At 41.4% G+C, this 24,107-nt stretch overlaps 1 protein-coding gene across 1 annotated transcript; it reads right to left on the bottom strand.

Moving 5' to 3' along the window:
- Window positions 1–827: 827 nt before the first annotated feature.
- Window positions 828–23,180, bottom strand: LOC140610413 (putative serine protease 46). Its single transcript, XM_072786479.1, has 5 exons — window positions 23,022–23,180; window positions 20,666–20,843; window positions 20,224–20,483; window positions 19,085–19,257; window positions 828–1,252 (listed from the first exon to the last, which is right to left on the bottom strand). Exons 1-5 carry the CDS (start codon window positions 23,101–23,103, stop codon window positions 998–1,000), a joined length of 948 nt encoding a protein of 315 aa, XP_072642580.1. The 5' UTR covers window positions 23,104–23,180; the 3' UTR covers window positions 828–997.
- Window positions 23,181–24,107: the final 927 nt, after the last annotated feature.

Below are 24,107 nucleotides of genomic sequence, written 5' to 3'. Positions count from 1 at the left end.
CCCCTTCAATCTAGCCCAGCCAATCCCTGGACCTCCTCGCCCCCGCAGCCCGCTGCCCTGGGCTGGTTTCAGGCTTTCATCCTTCCCCTGGTGAGATGAGCCCCAACCCTGGGGCTGGCCTCCCGGATTTCCAAGTGGCCCACCTTCCCCACAGCCTGCTAACTTCAGGGGGGCTTGGCCCCAGGGCACTGAAACTAAGCAGCTGAAAAGGTCTTCCCGAAGGATTTTTGAAGATTGCATCATTTTAAGCAGCATCCCCACACCCCACCCCCACCTCCATTCAGCCAATATTCTTCTCTTAACAGGTCTCTCTGTTTGGGAAAGACCATGTAGGTAAGGTTGAGTGATGGTGCCAACCGACGTTTCTGGGAGCAGAAGGCCACTTTAAGGTATGTTGGAATTGAGGGAACACTCTGACAGCTCAATGACATAGATAACACATGTAGTAAGTAGAGTGGGAGAAATCCTACGAGCAGCTTTGGTTCAAAGCTTTTGGGAACTTCTAAGTAAACGTGAAATCAACTCAGGACACTCTAACTTTTGCCAGGACCTGCTGTCTTGGGAGACACTCAGGCTGGCCATTCAGTGTTCTGGTCTCTGCAAAGACAGCAAATCATACCTACTACCCTTGGCACCTATAGGACAAGGGCTCTGAACCTGAGGCCCACTGGGTCTGAGCCACCCCCATGCTTCCTCCATTGGGGCAGCAGGGCTCTGGCACAAGTGAGCCCTTCAGGGAAGGCCCCCCTTGAGAAGACAGGCGTCCCGGGGCTAGGGAGGCTCAGAAGGGTTCTGGACACGGTCAAGAAGAAAGAGGACTTCTGTGGTGCAAAACTCAAGAGCATCTTCATTGAACAACTTAAAAACCAGTGGCCTGGGACCCTCCCCCGAGGGCACTCTGTCCTGATGTCATATGCTCCCTAGGTCTGCACATCTCCTGAGGGAGCCAGAGGGAGGAAGAAGTGGCCTCTGGGAGGACCTGCCCCAGAAACATCACTCAAAGGAGCCACAGGGAGCCCAAGGACACCAGCAGAATGTAACCAGTGCGGGCGACCGGGCTCAGGAAGGCAGGATCACCCCTACTGATGAACCTCATGTCGCTGATCTGCCTCTTGATCCAGTGGGTGAACTGGGAGGTGCTGGTATAGATGCTTGGGAGGCGGTGCCGGTTGCAGCTAAGGCTCCAGCTCACCACCCCTATCTGAATCCAAGAGTTGTTCACCTGGCACACGAGGGAGCTGCCAGAGTTGTCCTGTGGAGGGGAGGGGAGAGGAGGAGGAAAGGCATGAGGAAGGCAGCTAGAAGTCCTCACTGCAGTCTCTGGAGAAGGTCACACCTTCCCAGCCCACGTCCTTAGCATGAGCTGCCTTAAGCTTGGGCCATCCCTGATAATGAGGCATAGCTCTGAACCTGCTCTGTGACATGGAAGCTCTGCACTGGGGCCCAGTTCAGGATCACACTGGCCTCTCTTTTCATTCTCCTGCTAATTCTCTGACCAGAAGCCCCTGGTCCCCATCTCTGCCCTCCCTAAAATCTTAGCCGGCCTCCAAGGTGCTGCCCTTGACCACTCTTTTTTTCCTACACCCCTGCCTGCAGAGTGGCTATTTGAAATGCAAACCAGCCCCTTCGTTTTGTACAAAGCAGATGCATGTATAAGAATAATGTTTCTAACAGCATGCATCAAAAAGTAATAGCTGTTCTGTCTGCTGATGGTGGGTTTGTGATTTTTTTAAAACTTTATACTCTTCTGTATTCTTGAAAAGTTTTGTAAATCAGAAAAACAGCTCTATCTACATATATTTTTTTAATGTAATTCAAACCAAGATTTAAAGAATATAAACTAATGAAGACTGCATGAGACATTTAAGGGAAAAAATAATAAAACTGGACCTAAGAATATAAAATAAGGACTACAACTAGGTAAATATATATTTTTGTTCTTAAGTGAGGTAACTTAAAATGCCAATGCTCAGCATTTGGCTTCCTGTAGTATGGAAGACCAGATACCCTGCCTGACCTTGCTGTAGATAACTAAATATGTATGATGCTGAAAAACTTATCATTTTAAAGGTATGGCTGAGCTGGCAAGAAAATAAAGATGCCTCAGAGTCCAAAACCTAAGGGAGGGCTAAAACCCAGAGAGATCAGCAAAGCCCACATGGCTTTGGTCTCCAAGCCATTTGCCAGACCCAGTGAAACTGAGCTTCTGTTTTCACAGTCTTGTTCGTCGGTGCGGGAGTTAAAAGGCAAAACTCAGGGCCTGTGCAAGGAGGGAAGCCTAAAACATCTTGCAAAAAGCAATACCTCCCAAAAAGGACCATGCCCTCTGAGTGAGGGGAAACTGGGAACACCTGCCCTCATATAAACTTGCAGTTGGAATTCACACTACGTGAGCAGTTCAAAAAACCCAAGCCAAGGATGTCATTCAAAGTGGTCCTGGGTTAGTCATGTGCCCAGCTATCCAGCAGAAGCAAGTATAGATTCTGTCTGAAGGAACCCACTTTGGAGGCTATGCTTCAGAGAATTCTCACAGAAACATCCTAAAGAACATTTCCTCACTTTTTAAAACATCACCCCCCACACAAGGAAGTCGAGATACTGCGAGCAAATGCCAGCCAGCAGAAAAAAACGAGAGCATAATTAGAGCCTTCATGGCTTGATACTCAGGGATTATTACACTTCTGAACTGGAAGGTTCAGAGTCTCTGGTAATGCTGCACTATTTCATAGGCTTGGGAAGCAGGATATGGCTGTTGGTTGTATTATTCTTTAATCTCCATATTCTTTTGTCTCTTCAATAGAGAGTAAAAACAATTTAAAAAGATAACAGTGTCAATCTTCCTTACATTAATCTCTAAAGTGCAAGCAATTCCAAACAAAATGCCAGACAGATTTTTTTTCAGGACCTTGACAATATGATTCTAAAATTGATATGGAAGGATAATAGTCCATGAATTCTATGACAGGCATGAGAAAGAAGAGCAAATTGGAGAGTCAGGCTGGGGGCAGATTTGACCTACCAAAGAGTTAGATATATTTCAAAGCTGTAGTTACAGAAACTGGTGCTGACATAAAAATAGAAAATAGGGGATGCCTGGGTGGCTCAGTGATTGAGCATCTACCTTTGGCTCAGGGTATGAATCTGGGGTTCCATGGTATGATCCAGGGATTAAGTCCTGCATCAGGCTCCCCACAGGGAGCCCACTTCTCCCTCTGCTGTGTCTCTGCCTCTCTGTGTGTCTCTCATGAATAAATAAATAAAATCTTTTTTTAAAAATAGGTAAATAGGCCAATTGTGCTTTGGAGAGCTAACCTGATGCCTGCACATGAGGAGACATGACACATGCCCCAGAAAGCTCTGGGAAAAAAGGATCTCTGTTGTAATGATGGGGAAACTGATGAAGAAATGTAAAGTTGGATCCTACCATAACAAAACTCCAGAGAAATTAAAACCCTCAATATTGAAAGTTAAAAAGATAAGACTCATTAAAAACATGTAGGACCTGAGCACCTGGGTGGCTCAGTTGGTTAGGTGTCTGCCTTCAGCTCAGGTCATGATATCATGGGTCCTGGTATCAAACCCTGTGTTAGACTCTCTTTTTTTTTTTTTTTAAGATTTTATTTATTTATTCATGAGAGATAGAGAGAGAGAGAGAGAGGCAGAGACACAGGCAGAGGGAGAAGCAGGCTCCATGCAGGCAGCCCGATGTGGGACTCGATCCCGGTCTCCAAGATCACACCCCGGGTTGCAGGCGGCGCTAAACCGCTGCGCCACCAGGGCTGCCCTGTGTTAGACTCTCCACTCAGTGAGGAGTCTATTTCTCCCTCTGCCTCTCCCCCCACAACCTGGGCTTATGCTTGCTCTCTCGCTCTCTCTCTTCTCTCAAATACATAAATAAAATCTTTTAAAAAATATGTAGGACCATAACTTTGACTTGAGATGAAGCATATGTTTGAAAATAAGACTTAAAGTCCACAAAGGGGAGATGTGTTGAGCTTAATTACATCAAAATTATGACTATTCATTGAAGGACACCAAATCTCATTGGACATAGATGATGAATTAAGATAGGGCATTTACTCCATCTAAAACCAGCTAGAGGTCAATATTTAGTATATGTAGGGACACCTTGAACATTAACAAGCAGAGAAACAGAGTTGAGAGACTTCTGGGGAAGATGGCAGAGTAAAAGTATCCTGGGCTCACCTCATCCCATAGATACACCTAGATAACACTCACATCAGAGTAAATAAACCAGAAAATGACCTAAAGACCGGCAGAACAGACTCACACTACAGATAAATGCAGAGGAGAGGCCACATTGAAGAGGGTAGAAAGGGTGGAGATTCAGTCAGGAGCCAAACTGACCTGTATTACCATCTGTGGGAAGGGGGGATGACACAGGTCAAGGAGGAGAGAAGAGCAGACCCCACCCCAGGCCCAAGGGAAGCCACTGGGAAGACAAATGCCTATATAACATCTGGCTTTGAGAACCAGAGGGGCCTAACTTTGGCAGTTCTTACAATCAGTAGAGCGTAATACCTGGAACTTTAAAAATCAGTGGCTCAACTCTGGGAGAGCCAGGGGTGATAGGAAACTGAGTCCTTGCTCTTAAAGAGACAGCATAACAAACAGCTGTGGAGATACAGCACTAGAAGCAGCAGTTTATAAAAAACACCTAGGGTATATGAGGACATTTATTTACTAATCTCAGCATGTGTGCTAAAGGGGCAGGGATCTTTGGGAGACTTCTCCAGGAACGAAAGAGCGGGCAGATACTGTTTCCTTCCCTGCTGCCCCCCTCCCCAACCTAGATACATGGACACCTACAGGAACCAGCCCCTCCAGAACACTCTCCCCATAAAGCTATAAGCTGATTTTTCAACAGAAGCTTTGCAGGCCAGAAGAAAGTGGCATGATATATTCAAAGTGCTGAAAGAAAAAAAAAACTACAACCAAGAACACTATACAGCAAGGCTACCATTCAGAATAAAAGGAGAGATAAAGAGTTTCCCAAACAAACAAAAGTTAAGGAATTCATGACCACTAAACCGGCCCTACAAAAAATGTTAAAGGGGATGGTTTGAGTGGAAAAGAAAGACCATAAGCAGGAGTTAAGAAGAGTAGGAAGCACAAAAGCAGTAAAAATAACTATATCCATAAAAATCAGTCCAGGGACTCACAAAACAAAAGGATCTAAGGTATGACACCATATACCTAAAACAGGGGTAGTGGGGAGAGGAGTAAAGAATGGGTCCAAACTTAAGTGACCATCAACTTAATATAAACTGCCATATGTGGGAAATGTCACGTACATATGTAATGGTAACCATGAATCAAAAACTGGCAATAGAATACCCAAAAAGTAAAGAGAGGCACTCCAAGTCTATCACTAAAGAAAGCCAGCACACTGTGAGAGAAGAGAGCAAGAGAAGAGAAGAAAGCCATAAAACAAGTAAAAAATGTCAATGAATATATAACTATTAATTATTACTTTGAATGTAAATAGACTAAATGCTCCAATCAAAAGACATGGTGATGGAACAGATAAAAAAGCAAGAGTCATCTATACACTGCCTACAAAAGACTACTTTCAGATTTAAAGACAGGTGCAGATTGAAAGTGAGGGGATAGAGAAGTGTTGACCATCCAAATGGAAGTGAAAAGAAAGCCAGGGTAGAAAGAGAGTTGAGTGAGACTCAAGAGTCTTCACCCCAGTCTCCAGATCCCTGATAGTTTGGAGAAGTGAGGAACCTCCCCCATCTCCCACTCCCAGGGACACTGAATGAGGGAGATGTGGTAGAGCTTGGCAAGGTGTAAATCAAATCAATTTTTAAATCTAGACTTGTAATCAGACAGGGTATGTAATAACTAAAAGTGACTAGAAACTGTATATTCTGCCCAAAATGATGTTTGAGAGAGGGAAGAAGCTTTGACATGGGGGGGACTTGAAAGAATAAAGCCATTGAATGTGGATTCTCTAACAAATTGAGATTCCTCAACAAACACACACAGGAAGGAATAAGTAGCACGATATTGTTCATGCAAGTTAAAAGACACATACAGCAACACTATGCATTTTTCAAAGATACAGACATCTTTAAAGATTTGAGTAGGTGCCTTTGTGGGGAGAGAATATGGAAGATGAAGGGGGAAATCAAGCTAATGATGATAATGTGAGAAGAGAAGATTAACTGGACTCTGGGAGCCCAGAGAAAAAGAGAACTCAGAATAGTAGGGAGAGAGAAAGCTTGCAAATGTGGACATTCTCTTACCACAATGAAATAAAACCAGAGCCCATGACAAAATGTAAACTATCTTATCAAAGGTAAAGAAATTAACTTTCAAAAATGTTAAAGTAAAAACAGAATTAAAATCTACCATTATTGTGTAGGGCGATAAGAATACCACATGTGGCAAAGCCCATGGGATACGGGCCTGAATTGCACATAGAAGAGTCCCGGGCTAAATATTTTCATCAAACAAGAGAGAATGAAGATAATTATTCATTATTGTCATCAATTATGTATTACCACATATTCAGCTCATGACACTTAAAAAGGAATTAATAAAGACAAAAAGGGGATAATCCACACATTAGAAAGCAGAAAATCATAGCCTTGAGAAATGAAATCAATAGCTTGTTCTCAAAAACCAACAGAATAGATAAGCACTGTACAAATCTTACCAAGAAAAACAGAGAGAAGAAAATGCAAATACTTCACAGTATGAGTAGAAAAGAGGCAAGAACCACATCCTGGGAAAATATACTTCTTCAGAATCTGAAGAATGTTTGTAACCTCCTCTTTATGGATTTAAATTCTGGATGAAACGAGTAATTTCTAAGAAAATGCAAATCATCTAAGTCCAATAACCACGAGTAAAACAACTGAAAATATTGTCCACAAACTACCCCTCAAATGAAAACAGGCCTGCGCAGTTTCATAGTCAACTTCTATTCAGCATTCAAGGAGCAGATAATTTATATCGTTTCAAATGTTCTAGAACATGGGCTAATACTTTTCAAGTGAAGTATAGTCTTGATTCTATACCTTGATATAAGGGGTACCTTCCTCAGCATGCTTTAAAAAGGACCCCAGCCTCACTAGAGGAAGAAAACAAAATGCAAAGGCGAGTGGGTCGTGCGCACAGGACTCTTCCATCTCAAGCCAGTACATTTCCCAGGCCCTGCACCAACATTGCCCTGTGCCTGTCCCAGGGCCCAGCACAGGGTGTCTGTTGGAAGAAAAAACAAATTAAACATGTTCTAAAAAAAGAGATTATAAATCTAAATCTGACAGATGAATGAAGCAGAATTACACTCTGAGCAGGGAAAGACGATCCTGGCATGCAGGCTAGGCAGACGTGAGGAATCTGTTCTCAGAGCTGACTCGGCACATCTGATCAGAGCATGGAGTCATCTTGAGAGCTGCAGAAAACACATTTTATGAAGCAAGGCATTCATTCCTGAACAAAATGCTATAGCAGATCAGGAAGGAATGGCTCTCTCCCTGACAGATGATATGCCAGATTAGCACCAGGCTTCATGATGAAGCGTGAGAAGCACATCCATGAAGGCCAGCTACAAGGCAAATTCCAGGATTTTGGGGGGACATGTGCCCGCGGTATGAAAAACGCAAATATCGTGAAAACAAAAGAGGCAAAAAATCATAACTAATTAGAGCTCATATGAATGTAGGCCTGCAAAGCCCAAGAAAGTCAACTAAAAACTCTTAGATATAACAAAAGAGTTCAGCTTGCTGTCTTCAACAAGAGGATGAGTCTGGGGGAAGGAAATGAAGAAAGTGAAAATGAAGGAAGGTCTGGTCCTGTTGAGGAAGCTGTAGCCACTGATTAACTCTAGGTGTTAATTCGGCTCTAAATATGTGTGTGGAAAATATAGCGTGACCAGAAGCAGCACCAAATTGAGACATGACAACTTGTAAACCACTGCAGCAGAAAAGTAGACTGTGTAAAAAAAATCAACCCAAAACATAAGGCGGGGGAACAGAAAGAAATATTCTTCTCATCAATTGGATAAAAGGATATTCCCCCAGATATGCGGACAAAAACAGCATCCAGCTTTAAGCTGTTTAACAAGAGACATGCCTAAAACAAAATGGCATAGCGTCTCCTGGAAGACAGAGTAATTGTTCTGGAATATAGTTCTTGCACTGCAGTAGACAAGAAAAATGAGAAGCACACCCATTGTAAAGAAAGGAGATAAATTTATCATTGTTTTCAAATAATACGGCTCTGGACCTGCAAAATTAAAGAGAATCAACTAGATCCACAAACGATGCTTGTTACATATACACACACACTCACAGACACACACACACTCACACAAACCAAATATATAATTCAAGTAGAAAGCACAATGAAAGGGCAGCCCTAATGGCCCAGCGGTTTAATGCCACCTTCAGCCCCAGGGTGTGATCCTGGAGACAGGGGATCAAGTCCCACGTCAGGCTCCCTGCATGGAGCCTGCTTCTCCCTCTGCCTGTCTCTCTCTCTCTCTCTCTCTCTCTCTCTCTTTCTCTGTGTGTGTATGTGTGTGTGTGTGTCACGAATAAATAAATAAAATCTTTTTTAAAAAGTACAATGAAAGAAAACATACTGCTCACAGCAGATATAAAACAGGCATATTCTTAAGCAGCAGCCGCTTGTAGTAACTATGTGGAGAAAGCTGTGATATCCTTGCTCTAGACAGAAAGAAAGGGAACAAAATAGTCTATTTTCCCTAAATTAATCTATTAATTTCCATCAAAATCACCACATGATTTTGTTTTTGACATTATAGTAAAATTGTTCAGTTGGAATGAACATGGGAGGACAGCCAAGCAAATTCTTTAAAAGGAGAATAATGGGGGGATCCCTGGGTGGCGCAGCGGTTTGGTGCCTGCCTTTGGCCCAGGGCGCGATCCTGGAGACCCGGGATCGAATCCCACATCGGGCTCCCGGTGCATGGAGCCTGCTTCTCCCTCTGCCTGTGTCTCTGCCTCTCTCTCTCTCTCTCTGTGACTATCATAAATAAATAAATAAAAAAAATTAAACAAAAAAAAACAACAAAAAACAAAAACAAAAAAAATAAATAAATAAAAGGAGAATAATGAAGGAGGACTTGCCTTACCACATACAAGAAAGAAAGAAAGAAAGAAAGAAAGAAAGAAAGAAAGAAAGAAAGAAAGAGCTACAATAATTTAAGAAGAATGGTGTTGGCAGAGGAATGAGACTGCAAGACTCAAAGACCGACCAAAATAAAATGGGAATGTAAAGTATAATAAAAGGGCTTTTTTTTTTTTGTAAGATTTTATTTTCAAGTAGACTCTACATTCAACGTGGGGCTCAAACTCACAACTCCAAGATCAAGAGGCACACATTCTGCGGACTGAGCCAGTCAGGCAGCTTCTAAAGGGGGCATTTCTAATTCACTACCAAAAAAATTAAAGTATTCAATGAAAGATTATTTACATAACTGGCTATATTTGGAGGAAAATAAAACAGATTCCTTCTCTCAACCTTCCAGATGAATCAAAATTAAAATATTTAAAGAAAAGAATTAAGAACACGTGAGTGAAAAATTTTATAATCTTTGGGTGGGAAAGGTAGAAAAGCACAGCACAAAAACCACTATCATCAAGGGAAATAATGAAAAATCAAATTTTTAAATAACTCTATGGAAAAAAGTCCACACCAAAAGAAGGCAAATGATGGACAGATCAGTAAAATATCATAAAACATTTTATAAAGGGTTAAAACTTCCAGTTCTCAAAACTTTTAATAACTTTTCATTTTGAAATAATTTGAGACTCACAGAGAAGTTGCTGCAAGTAGAATATTTTTACTCAGATTTACTAATTGTTAATGTTTTACCATATTTGTTTTATATTCTCTCTCCATCTGTGTATGTGTATATGTGTGAATGTGTGTTTACATAAAAACACATATACTCATAAACCATTTTAAATTAAGCTGAAAAAGACATGATGTTCCTTTATCAATAATTACTACAGCATGCGATATCCAGAGTTTTTACAAACCAATAAAAACCAAAGTAGTTTAGTAGAAAACCATGAGCAAAGGACACAGAAAAGTGTAAATGGTCCACTGAACAGTACAAGTCTCTTTATCTGGACTCCCTTTGTCCTTTTACAATTTATTTAGAAGTTGGGTTCTTTCCCTGAACTTGGGTAAAAGCTTGGGCAGAACAAGAAGTGTTGCTCACTGAGATTAATGGAATCAGTGTCACCATGAGGACAGTCTCATAAACATATCTCAGTTCAGAAATCAGAATATCCATTCCCACACAGCAATCACAATGTCAGACTTCTAAAGTAAAACTTCTCCCCACTGCGGTCTAGGGCTTTTGGCAAGCAGGAGGGAAAGGAGGAGCCAGGTCTGCTTTTCCTGTTCCTCTCATTCAGCAACCGCCCCAACCCCATCTTGCTAACCCGTTTTCTGAACCTACTACCAAGGTTAAAGCAGAAGAGCGAGGAGGCAAGAGAACCAGCACTTCCTGCTCTCTGGGTCTTGAGATTGATAGCTGACATCACGCTCCCTGGGTGATCTTGTTGAAACCCCTCCCAGGAGATCTGAGTGTGGGATAGACAATCCCCGACCCGCCCCTGGCATCCTTTGAATCCTAATGCACATTGTATTTTGATGACTTCATTGAAACTTCCTATTTAATAACTTGTTGTACAAGCAATTAACAGGATTGCTCAATTTCATGAAATTAAAGCAGAAATGAAAGTTTTAGTCTATCAGAGGAACATAATAAACATAATACCTAAATGCCAGTGATGACATAGAGAAAGGGGCACTCATATACTGTTGGTATTAATATAAAAGGATAAGTATTTGAGAAAGCTAATTTGTCAATATCTTTTAATTTTTTATTTTATTTATTTATTTTTTATGATTTTATTTATTTACTCATGAGACACAAAGAGAGAGAGAGAGGTAGAGACACAGGCAGAGAGAGAAGCAGGCTCCATGCAGGGAGCCTGACGTGGGACTCGATCCTGGGTCTCCAGGATCAGGGCCTGGGCTGAAGGCAGCGCTAAACCACTGAGCCACCGGGGCTGCCCCTCTTTTAAAATTTTAAATGTGCATACAACTGATCTTGTAATTACACTTCTAAAAATTTACTTTAGAGAAATATTTGAATAAATGTGCAAAGATCTATGAACAAAGATTTCTGGCATGGTAGAAAAAATATTGAAATGAGTTCAGATGTCTATCAATAGGAGAACGGTTAAATAGATTATGACATATCAATATGAGAGAATTGTTGTTCAGTATTCAAGGAGAATGGAATGTATTTACATAGATAGTCCAAGATGGTCCAAGATCTATTTCAAGTGAAAGTAAAAAATTTGTTGGAGAATAAAATTATAGGAGAGTCTTTCATTCATTAAAGATAAAAACTAGAAAAAAATCCTAAAACTTATTTGGGGTTTCATATATGTATAGAAAGAAATGTTAGGGATAGAAACTAAACAACTTAGAGTGGAAATTTCTAGGTAGTTTGATTATAGGGAAGTCTCATTTTCCAATGTTTGCATTTATGTGCTACTTTTTTTTAAAGAGATGCATGCATTTCCTTTCAAATCACACTATGTATATATTTTTTAAATAAAGTAATGATAAGGGAATCACAGCAGTATAAAACTTAAGAGATGAAACCACATTTAATTAAAAGATGATCTCATAGTTTTAAATACTTCAAACACAAAACTAGAAAGAGTAAATCTTTTTGCTCAAGAAGACAGAAAAATAAAACCAAATCAAGCCCAAGGGAAGCAGAAGAAAATTAAGAGAAATAGAAAACAATGAAATAAGTAAAAAAAACTTAACTATATACCAGGCCACTAGGCAAACTGCAGCATATCCCATATAGCAGGTATCATTGTAGAGCCAATTTTATGATTACATGGCAAGCGGGTTGGAAATCATTAACAAAACAAACAAGCACACATGTATTTGGAAATGGGAAAAAATGCTTATAAATAAGCTATAGATCAAAATGAAATAAGAATGGGAATTAGAGAAAATATTTAGAACTAGGTAACAGTAAAAATGCTACATACTAAAATATGTGGTATTAGGCTAAAGCAGTATGTAGAGGGAAATCTGTAGACTTAAATACTTTTATTAGAAAAGAAAAAAGTCCAAAAATACATTGGAGGTCTTCCTTACCCACTCATCTATCGATGGACGTTTGGCTGCTTCCACATCTTGGCTGTTGTAAATAATGCAATAAGCATAGGGATGCATATATCTTTTCAGATTAGTCTTTTCATTTTCTTCAGGTAAATGCCCAGTGGTGTAATTACTGGATCATAGGGTAGCTCTATTTTTAACTTTTTGAGGAAATTCCATACTATTTTCCACAGTGGCTGCACCAGTTTGCATTCCCACCAACAGTGCAAGAGGGTTCCCCTTTTCTCAACATCCTCGCCAACACCTGTTGTTTCTGATGTTGTTAATTTTAGCCATTCTGGCAGGTGTAAGGTGATATCTCATTGTGGTTTTGATTTACATTTCCCGGATGATGAGTGATGTTGAGTATCTTTTCCTGTGTCTGTTGGCCAACTATATGTCTGCTTTGGAAGAAATATCTTTTCAGGTCCTCTGTTCATTTTTTAATCAGATTGTTTGGGGTTGTGTTGTTGTTGTTGTTGTCTTGATAATTGAGTGTTGTATGGGTTCTTTTTTATGGGTTCTTTACATATTTTGGGTATTAGGCCTTTATTGAAAATATCATTTGCAAACACCTTCTCCCATTCAGTAGGTTACCTTTTCATTTTGTTGGTTTCCTTTGCTGTGCAGAAGCTTTTTAGTTTGATGTAGTCTCACTGTTTTGTTTTTGTTTGTTTCTGTTTTGCTTTTGTTGGCCTTGCCTGAGGAGATAGATTAAAAAACATATTTCTAAGACTGATGTGCAAGAGTTTACTGCTATGTTTTCTTTTAGAAGTTTTACGGTTTGGGTCTTAAACTTAGATCTTTAACCTATTTTGAGTTTATTTTTGTGTATGGTGTGAGAAAGTGATTGAGTTTCATTCTTTTGCATGTAGTTGTTTGGTTTTCCCAACACTGTTTATTGAAGAGATAGTGTTTTCCTCATGGCATATTCCTGCCTCCTTTGTCATAGATTAACCATAGAAGTATTGGTTTATTTGGGGGCTACCCATTCTGTTCCATTGATCTGTGTCTATTTTGTGCAAATACCATACTATTTTGATTACACTAGCTTTGTAGATAGCTTGAAATCTGGGACTGTAATACCTCCAGCTTTGTCGTTCTTTCTCAAGATTGCTTTGACTATTCTGGGTCTTTTGTGGTTTTATACAAATTTTAGGATTATTTGTTCCAGCCTGGTGAAAAATACTATTGGTATTTTGATAGGGATTGAATTGAATCTGTAGATTGTATTGGATAGCATAGACATTTTAATGATTAATTTTTCCAATCCATGAGCATGGTGTATCTTTCCATTTATTTGTGTTATCTTCAATTTCTTTCATCAATATCTTACAGTTTTCAGACTGCACATCTTTCACCTCCTTGGCTAAATCTATTCCTAGGAATTTTATTCTTTTTTATGTAATCGTAAACAGAGTTATTTTCTTAATTTCTGCTACTTCATTATTAGTGTATAGAAATGCAACAGATTTCTGTATATTAATTTTGTATCCTGAATTCCTTTATTAGTTCTATTAGTTTTTTGATGGATTCTTTAGGGTTTTCTATGTAGAGTATCGTGTCACTTCAAAATCGTGACAATTTTACTTCTTCCTTATCAATTTGGATGCCTTTTGTTTCTTTTGTCTGTGGTTAAAAATTCAGAACTGTGTTGAATAAAAGTGGCAAGAGTGAATGTCTTTGTCCGGTTCCTGACCTTAGAGGAAAAGCTTTCAGTTTTTCACCATTGAGTATGATGTGCTGTGGGTTTGTCATACATGGCCTCTATTATGCTAAGGTTTCTTCCCTCTATACACACTTTGCTGAGAGTTTTTAACATGAATGGATGTTGAATTTTGTCAAATTATTTTTATCCTTTTGTTAATCTGGTGTATCATGTTGATTGATTTGCAGATATTGAACCATCTTTGCATCCCTGGAACAAATCCCACGTAGTCATGGTGAATAATCCTTTTAATGTATTGTTGAATTAAGTTTGTTAATATTTTGTTGAGGCTTTTTGCTTGTAGTTTCATTAAGGATATTGGTCTTTAATTTTCTTTTTGTGTAGTGTCTCTGATTTTTGTATTAGGGTAGTGCTGGCCTCATAGAATAAATTTTGAACCATTCTTTCCTCTTCGATTTTTTTTGGAATAGTTTGAGAAGAATAGGTAATTCACCTGTGAACCTATTTAGTCCTGGACTTTTGTTCATTGGGAGTTTTCTGATTACTGATTCACTTTTATTACTAGTAATCAGCCTGTTCCAAATTTCAATTTCTTCCTGATTCATTCTTGGAAGATTGTATGTTTCTAGGAATTTATCCATTTCTTCTAGGTTGTCCAATTTTTTCATGTATTATTTTTCATAGTTGTGTCTTATAATTCTTTATATTTCTGTTGACTAAACTTCTCTTTCATTTCTGATTTTATTTATTTGAGTCCTCTCTCATTTCCTTGTTGAGTCTGGCTAAAGGTTTATCATTTTTATCTTTTCAAAGAACTAGCTCTTAGTTTCATTGATTTTTTCCTATTGTTTTTTTTCAGTCTCTATTTTATTTATATCACTCCAATATTTATTATTTCCTTCTACTAACTTTGGGCTTTGTTCTTCTTTTTTCTCATTCCTTCAGGTGTAAGATTAGATTGAGATTTTGTTTCTTGAGGTAGTCCTGCATCATTATAAACTTGTCTCATAGAACTGCTCTTTAATCAAAGCATTGCCAATTTTGTTTGTTTTATGTTGTTTTGTTTTTGGAAAAACTGGTTATTATTTTCAATGTTATATTATTGTTTATTCTGGTCTCTATATTATTTATTTCTGATTTTTCTTTGTTACTTCCTTCCTCTACGAAATTTCAGCTAAGTCTCTCCTTTTTCTAGCTCCTTGTGGTGTAATTTATTTATTCGAACTCTTTTCTTAACACAAGTATTTATAACATAAATTTCGCTATAACATCTGCTTTTGCTGCATCCCATAGGTTTTATAATATTGTGCTTTATTTTTCTTTTGTTGTGAGACATATTTTGACTTGCCATTTTATTATTTGACCCACTGCTTGTGCAGTAGTGTGTTAATATTTACATGTTAAATATTTAATATTCACATTGTAGATTTTCCAGTTTTTATTATTGATCTTTAGTTTTATACCATTGTGGTTGGAAAACATCCTTAGTATGATATTAGTCTTAAATTTGTAATATTTATTATCTTTTTATGTGATTTAATCAGAGGATTGTTCTATGTATACTTGAGAAAAATATGTGTTCTATTTTTCTTGGATGGAATGTTTTATATATATATTTTAGAACCATGTATTTTGAAATATTCCTCAAGTAAAAAATGTTCTTGTTGAAAAAATAATAACTGTAGCTGATGGTACCCACTTAAAATAAAGCATTTCAGAAGGAAAGTGGGTGGGGAAATGGGTGAAGTAGATGACGGGGATTAAGAGTACACTTACCATGATGAGCACTGAGTAACGATGTATAGTATTTGAACCACTATATTGTATACCTAAAACTAATATAGCACTATATGTTAACTATACTGGAATTAAAATTAAAAACAACAAAAATGTTTTAAATTGAGATGCTTCTGCTGCATCTCAAAGATTTTAGACCATTGTATTTCCATTTTCATTTGTCTCAAGGTATTTTTATTTTTTTTTATTTTTTTATAATTTTTATTTATTTATTTATTTATTTATTTATTTATTTATTTATGATAGTCACACAGAGAGAGAGAAAAAGAGGCAGAGACACAGGCAGAGGGAGAAGCAGGCTCCATGCACCGGGAGCCTGATGTGGGATTCGATCCCGGGTCTCCAGGATCGCGCCCTGGGCCAAAGGCAGGTGCCAAACTGCTGTGCCACCCAGGGATCCCATCTCAAGGTATTTTTAAATTTCCTCTTTGATTTCTTCATTCATCCATTGCTTATTTGGGAGTGTGTTGTTTAGCCTCCACGTTTCCATTTTTTCCAGTTTTTTTCTTGTAATTGATTTCCAGTTCCATACTATGTGGGTCAGAAAAGATGCTTGATATGATTTCAATCTTCTTAAATTCACTGAAACTTATTTTAGTGGCCTAACATGTGCTCTATTCTGGAGAATGTTCCATGTGCACTTATGTATTTGAAAATAATATGTATTCTGTTTTCTGGTTGGAATGTTATATATATATGTATATGTATATGTACATACACACATACATACGCACATATATAATGCTATATATGTACATATATTATATATATACATACACACATGTAAAACATTCAGCATACATATACTGTATATTGGACTGTTCAAAGCCACTGTTTCCTTACTGATTTTCTGTCAGGAAAATCTATTCAGTAAGTGATGTACCTAAAGTACCCCATTATTATTGTATGTATCACTGTTACTTTCTCCCTTTATGTCTGTTCATATTTGCTTTACACATTTTAGGTGCTCCTCTACTAGATGCATGGATATTTACAATGGTTACATCCTCTTGTTGGATTGGTCCCTTTATCATTATATAAGGCCTTTTTTTTATTACATTGGGTTTTTTTTTTTTAAATACCTTTTGTCTAAAATAAGTATTGCTACCCCAGCTTTTTTTTTTTTTTTTTGCTTTTTGCTTCAGTTTGCATGGAATATCTTTTTTCATCCCTTCACTTTCAGTCTGTATGTGAGTCTCTTATAGGCAGCATATAAATAGGTCTTGCTTTTCTTATCCATTCAATCGGAGTGTTTAGTCCATGTACATTTAAAGTATTTACTGATAGTTATGTACTCATTGCCATTGTGGTGGTTGTGACCTTGTTTTTATATCTCTTCTCTGTTCCTTTCTTCCTCTCTTGTTCTCTTCTCTTGGAATTTGATGACTTTCTTTAGTGTTATGCTTGGATTCCTTTCTCTTTGTGCATGCCTGTGTGTGTATCTATTATAGGTTTTTGATTTGTGGTCACCATTGAGGTTTGTAATATTCTATGTGTACAGCAATCTACTTTAGGTTAATGTCGCTTAAGTTTGAATATTTTCTAAACACTACATTTTAATTCCCACCACTTCCACATTTTATGTATATGATGTCATATTTTACTCTAGGAAAGGGCAGCCCAGGTGGCTCAGTGGTTTAGCACCGCCTTCAACCTGGGGCATGATCCTGGAGACCCCAGATGGAGTCCCACGTCGGGCTCTCTGCATGGAGCCTGCTTCTTACTCTACCTGTGTCTCTGCCCCTCTCTCTCTCTCTCTCTCTCTCTCTCTCTCTGTCTCTTGTGAATAAATAAATAAAATCTTTAAAAAAAAATCTAGTAAAGAGTTTTTGCAATGGATGCCACTGGGACAATTGGAAGTCCATATGAGTAAACATAAAAATAGTGCTCTCCCTATCTAAACACCACTCACAAAATGAATGCATGTGGATTTAAGACCTAAATGTGAAAACCAAAAATTTTCAAACTTTAAGAAACAAAAATATAGGAAAGTCTTTATGACCTCAGGAAAAGGAAGGAGTTCTTAAATAAGACGCAAAAACATAAGCCAGAAAGGAAAATATGGATCTACATTTGACTACAATAAAACCTAAACTGCTGTTCAGCAAACAAAAGAATAAACATAATGAAAACATAAATAAAAAACTGGGACAAGATATCTGCAATATACAATGGACACAGAACCAGTATCCAGAATATAAAAATATGATAAAAAGAAAAAGGCAAACAATAGAAAATGTGCAAAATATCTGAGTGAGTCAGTCATAGAAGAAGAATTACGAATGGAGACTGAGCACGTGAAAAGATGCATAATGGCACTAGTAACTAGGGACATGCACGCTCCAACCACAATGTGATTTCTGTTTCTCATCTAACAGAATGGAAAACATTTTATAGTCTGCCAGTACCAAAAATGTTGGCAACAATATGGAACAACAGAATTCTCAGACATTGCTATAAGAATATGGATTAATACAATCAATTTGGAAAACAATTAGGCAGTAACTATTAAAGATGAAGGTATAGGGGCGCCTGGGTGACTCAGTCGGTTAAGCATTTGCCTTTGGCTCAGGTCATGGTCTCAGGGTCCTAGGATCGAGCCCCGCATTGGGCTCCCTGCCCAGTGGGGAGCCTGCTTATCCCTCTCCCTCTGCCCCTCTCCCCTCCAACCTCCCCCATCCCAACACTGTTTTTACCTGCACTCTCTCTCAAATAAATAAATAAAATCTTCAAAAAAAGAAAAGATGAAGGTATGCACAGCCTATAACCCACTAGTTCCTTGCAGGACACATCCTGTTGAGAAGTTCTGGAACATGTAAACAGGGAGATGTGTATAGGACTATCCAGCAGTTTGTGATATGAAAAAACTTAAAAATTGGGGTGCCTAGGTGGCTAGGTTAGTCGAGCGTCTGACTCTTGATTTCGACTCCCATCATGATCTCAGGGTCATGAGATGGAGCTCTGAGTTGGGCTCCGCACTCAATGGGGAGCCTGCTTGAGATTCTCTCCCTCTGCCCCTCCCCCACCACCCATGCATGCACATGCTCTCTCTCTTTAAAATAAATGAATTTTTTTTAAAACCTGAAAACTACCTTAGCACTATAAACAGTAGAGTGTTTAAACTGTGGCATATTCACAAGAGGATATCATAGAGAGCTGTTAATAAATTAGAGCTGCACATATCAATATGTATAAATCTCAAAAACAATGTTCAACAGAAGATTCAAGAGTCAGGCCCATGTTTTCAGAATGATGCCACTTATGCAAAACTGATTCTGTAAAACTCTATTTTAGACTTGGTAACTGAAGGCCAAGGAAAGGAGATTTTCATAAGGTCACCCAGTAACTTGTGAAAAGGAAGACATGTCCCCTGAAAGCCCTCTCCCTGCCCTGGGCCATAGCACCCCGCACCTGACAGGAGTCCATGCCCCATTCTGAGCTGACACACAGCATGTCATTCCCAATGAACTGCTTCTGGTCCTTCAAGAAGAGGAACTGGTACTGCTGACGGCAGATTTCACTGTTTATGATCTTGACAGCCACCTCCTGAAGACTGTAGGGGCTCTTTGGGGTTACTGAAGAGACTGAGAGAGAAAGAGAGAGAGAGAGAGAGGGAGGGAGGGAGTTGAGATATGCCTTGTCATTCCTTCAACTATTTGGCACATCTCCATCTTAAACTTGTCCAGATTCACTAGAGTAGGAAGCAGGGCCATTTTGGAGGGAAAAGTATCCCAAGGGGATCAGAGCAACATCTAAGCATGGAATGAGGACAAGGAGAGACTACTCTAATAATTCAGGTTTCATGAGGGTGGGGGCTGAGCACTGCTCCACAGCTATCCAGCAAGATGTCAAGACCCCAGAGCCCAGAGTGTGCCACCCACTGGAAGACAGGATTCCACAAACACTCCTAGACTCTAAGCCTCTAGGATGGCACCAACAGAGGTCAGATCTCCAGGAATTACTGGTGCCTTGAGGTAACAAGTAGGTATGAATGCTGCCCGATGCCTTACTTTCTGAGATCATGTGCCACTTGCAGACAGAGAAACCCATTAATAGCCAAAAATTAATTCCCTGCCATGCTGCAAAGTGAGGCTTGGCACTGGATCTAATTTAACTTTGGCAACTGAGGTTTACGCAGGCCATGTGTCTTTTACACTAAAGTACGGTGTGTTCTCCTGAAGACTATAGGGGGCCTTTGGGGGTCCTGAAGAGACATGGCCAGGATAGTGTGCAGCACATGTAAGTGCTCAGGAATGTTTGCTGAACAAATGAATAAGGGAATGAACAAATGAGAGGTGCCTGGGTGGCTCGGTCGGTTGGGCGTCCAACTTTTGATTTTGGCTTGGGTCATGATCTCAGGGTCATGGGATCAAGCCCTGCATCGGGCTCCAGGTTGGGCATGGAGGTTGCTTGGGATTTCTCTCTCTCTCTCTCTCTCTGCCTCTCCCCACCACCCCTTTTTTTTAAAGGGGGAATGAACAAATAAGTCCATACTGGAGTTCTGTTCAGAAGAGGTTAGTGTCTTGGAACCTCTACCTGCCTTCACTCACCTTGAGGATTTTTATATCCCCACCCGATCACCCAGCACAAGGTTCCGATAGATGGCTCAAATCTGCTGCTGGGTAGGCAGACAGGCTGGATGAGCGGGGACCAGGATATGGGGGCCCTGAGCTTCAGAAGGGCAATGTCCTGGGATATGAGGTTGTGGAAATCCTCGTGAATCACAATGCGAGTGAGCAGGAGCTGAGTGCTGTTTTCTGGAAGGTGTTGGACTCCCACCCTCACGGAGTACATTTTGGGGTCCTTGGATCTGTAGGGTCATGGGGAGGAGGCAGATCATTAGCAGTGGGGTCATACGTGGTTAGAGAAACACAGACTGAGCACACTGTAACCCAGCTGGGCCCCTTGTCCCAGATCCCCAAATTTACTGCCTACCCCTATCCCCTAGGCCAGAAAGCAAAACTCTAGGTCTGGATGGCTGCCCTGACTGACCTCTGTAGACAATGCGCAGCTGTGAGGATCCACTGGTGATGGATGATGGAGCCACTACAGATGTATACACCCAGAAGGAGGATGCTCACCTGCCATGGCCACTTGCCTACCTCTACCAGCTTCCCCTTCACCATTTTGCAAGCGATGTTGGTGTGACCACAGGTCTGGAACCAGGACTCTATGGAAAAAGGTAGAAAGGGGAGCATGCCAGCCCTGAGCAGATGCTCATCCAGTAAAAGGCAGCCCTCACACACCGCAGCACACAGCAAACCATCCAAAGGCAGAGAGGGCCACATTCCAGCCATTGCGTGGGGAAGGGCTTTTTCCTACAGCAAGTGCTCCATTTTATAAAGCAATCCACCAAACAATGGGGACCTGCCAGCCCTTCCAGGGCTTATTAGGAGCTACCACTCCAGGGTTTATCTCTACCCCACTCATTTACACAAGCAGATAGGAGAGTGAAGGAGGAGACTCATCTGAGGAGTGAGTTGCCAGTCAAGGGGCAGGTGATGGGGCACAAGTGAGCATGATCATTTGTATTCGTGGCCAGAAAGCAATGGATAGTGAGGTTGCATTGCACAACTCCAGGCCTGCCTCCACAGGTCTCACACACACACATACACACACACACACACACCTGCCAAGTATGCTCTCTATGACCATATAGGGAAGTAAGTAGAGATGCTTGTCAATCACCTCCTTGCCCCTCCCTGTCCCCAACCACAGAAGCAGGGGAAGAAGGAGCTGCATGGACCTGCTTATGAGACTGAGAACATGAACTGGACCATCTTAGACTGGACAATTTAATAACTGAATGTCACTGAGGACAAGAAAGGGAGAAATTCTACAGCAAAGGTTGAAGACCAAGATTAAAGACAAAAAAAAAAAAAAAAAAGGTTTTTATGTATGTAGCCTGCTGTCAAGTTTAGGCTGGCCAACACGCTGTTAACATGCAGTCATGGATCCTCACGGAGGCAAAGCTAGACATGTGTTTACACTGTCAGAAGCTGGAGTGGTTCCAGAAAGTCTGTTTCCCTCAGTGTGCATGCCAAGCAGAGCATCAGGGACTCAGGAGCAGTAACCAAGGCTTGTTCTTGCCTAGGGAGGGTCCCTGATGTTGATGGAGGGGTCCATTAATAAGCAGACAAGGCTACTAATCTAGGGGGGTCCATACACATTAGCAGAAACATCCAGTAGGCTCTGTCTCATAGAAATCCCCCACAAATCATTCTACCATGAAGATGCCAGTGCTAAGTCCAGCAGTTCAGTCTGTGGGGAGCCATGATGGGTTGGTTGGGGGCCTGAGGTGTTGCAGATCAACCTCGTCAGAGGCACAGCATCACTGGCCCACACATAGGGAATGCTCAGTGGCTCAGACTCTACTGCGGATGACCTCTACCCCACTTGGAGCCTGAGAGTCACAGCACTCCCACTTACAAGCCACACTTCGATGTTGTGGCCAAAAGTCACCTGTGGTGACAGGAAGATGTGTCTCGGCTCATGATTTCTGTCTTTGTAAGGTCACAGCCCCCCATCTCCACTCCCACGTCATCCCAGGCACAGCAGTCAGTTCTGTGGAGCAGTCCACACATCCTCACCACTCTAAAACATTCCAGATGTCCAAGGGCATCCCCAAGTAGGAGACCACTCACTCTCTCATTCACTCAATCTACAGGTTACTGGTCTGATGAGGGGAGTCACACAGTGAGGGAAAAAGAAAAGTCAGTCCCTGAGTTGGGGGATATGTCCCTACTCACAGACGCCATGCCAGCATGTTTCCTGCCAAGCGGCGGAACGATCAGGGGCAGGTGACCTGAGAAAGGGCCACCACCACAAGATCCCAAGTGGTTGGTTAGTGTGGGGAGCCAGGAGGACTTCTGTCAGTCACACGGTGGCCCAAGTTTTTTACCCCAAAGAGTCTACTGAAAACCGGTATGGACTCCTGGCTTCTTAAGTCACTTAAGTCCCCTGGGCCTTGGTTTCCTCCTGTGAAATGGGGATACCGTAAAGCCCAGCTCACAGGGTGTTGAGACCTTACATCGATACGTAGATAGCTGTCACTCACACCTCACATTGCCGTCCCAAGTCCTAGTTCTCCTAGGTTGTGCCTCCCAAACAAGCTCCTTTGGTCCACACAGCTGTTTGCTTGTTCCCCAATTCCTAACAAGGCTCTTCCCTTGCGTTCATGAGCACCCTACAAACTGGAACTGCTTCAACAGGGTCTGGGTCCCTAGGCTGGCACATCATGCTGGCCGGTGAGGATGTGTTCATCAGGATATGGTTAAATTTAGACAGGAGGACAGCACCCAGGCAAACAGACCCCTCCTGCCTCTCTCCCATGTCCCGAAAGCCCTACCTTCAAGATACAGGGGAGACCCAAGTCTGGCAGAAGGAAATGGAGAGGAGAGGCTTTGAAGATCTCCTGGCCCACATGCCATGGCTAGCAGGTGCCCAGCCCACACTGGTCCCTGTAAGGGATGTGGGGGTAGGGCGGGGCAGGGTGTCTCCACTGTGTGAGAATTCTAGAACTCATGGTTTGTTTATTCACAGTAGTGAGGAGTGGGTCTCTACTACCGGGCTGGGGACTCATCCAGCTGGAGCAGCAACAGGACACTGAGAAGGGACAGTGCGTTAGTGGTGAGGGCCCACCAGGGCCACAATGGGATGCTGCTGCCAGGCCCCTCCCTGGAATGATGCTCCGGGTGCTCAGCCCTGAGCTTGTGACAGCAGCATCTGGTGTCTGGCCCACAACAATGCCTCCTGAGCTCAGCCTCGGCTTTGATGGTGCCCCTGTGTGCCTGATCCTGAGCCCATTACAACACCTGTAAACCCCACTGTCTGCTCCGTGTTCTTTCATGAAACCTTTCCGAGGGCATCCTAGAGGTGTGGGAACTGAGACATGGAGGGGGATGGCTGCTGGGGGCGCCTAAACTAGAACTGGGGTTCAAGCTCTGCTCCTGGGGGAGAGAGAGGCCAGCTGTTCTGGGCTTGGGAATGTGACTTTCTGAGAAGCAGCAGCTTGCAGGCCTGGGTCTCCATGAGTCAGGATAAATGCCATCTTGGGACGACCTCCCCAGCACCCCACTGAGGTGCCCTCCCCACGATCCCCATGCTCTTCACACTGCCCATCAGGACCATTCACTCCTGCTCCACCTGCCAGTGTTGCCCAGGATGTGGGGTAACAAGGTTGCTTGCACACCGCTGAGGGGTGGGGGGAAGGACCAGGACACCATGGTGGGGAACTTTGGGATCATTTAGTAGAACAGAGTATGTGCCTACCTCACAACTTGCAGGGTCTCTCCTGCTTGCATGCTCTAGACACAGTCACGCAACAAATGCAGCAGGAAAGTTCCAAGAGATGGTTCACAGCTCACGGCATTACTGCTGCATTAAGCCTAAACTGGAAGCTACCCAACAGCCCTCAAAGGCAGGATGGAGGCTC

Source organism: Canis lupus, chromosome 19 (genome assembly GCF_048164855.1).
Source record: "Canis lupus baileyi chromosome 19, mCanLup2.hap1, whole genome shotgun sequence".
NCBI classification, from domain to species: Eukaryota; Metazoa; Chordata; class Mammalia; order Carnivora; family Canidae; genus Canis; species Canis lupus.
Note: the sequence above shows the minus strand (reverse complement) of the source record. Positions and strands in the feature narration are given on the sequence as shown.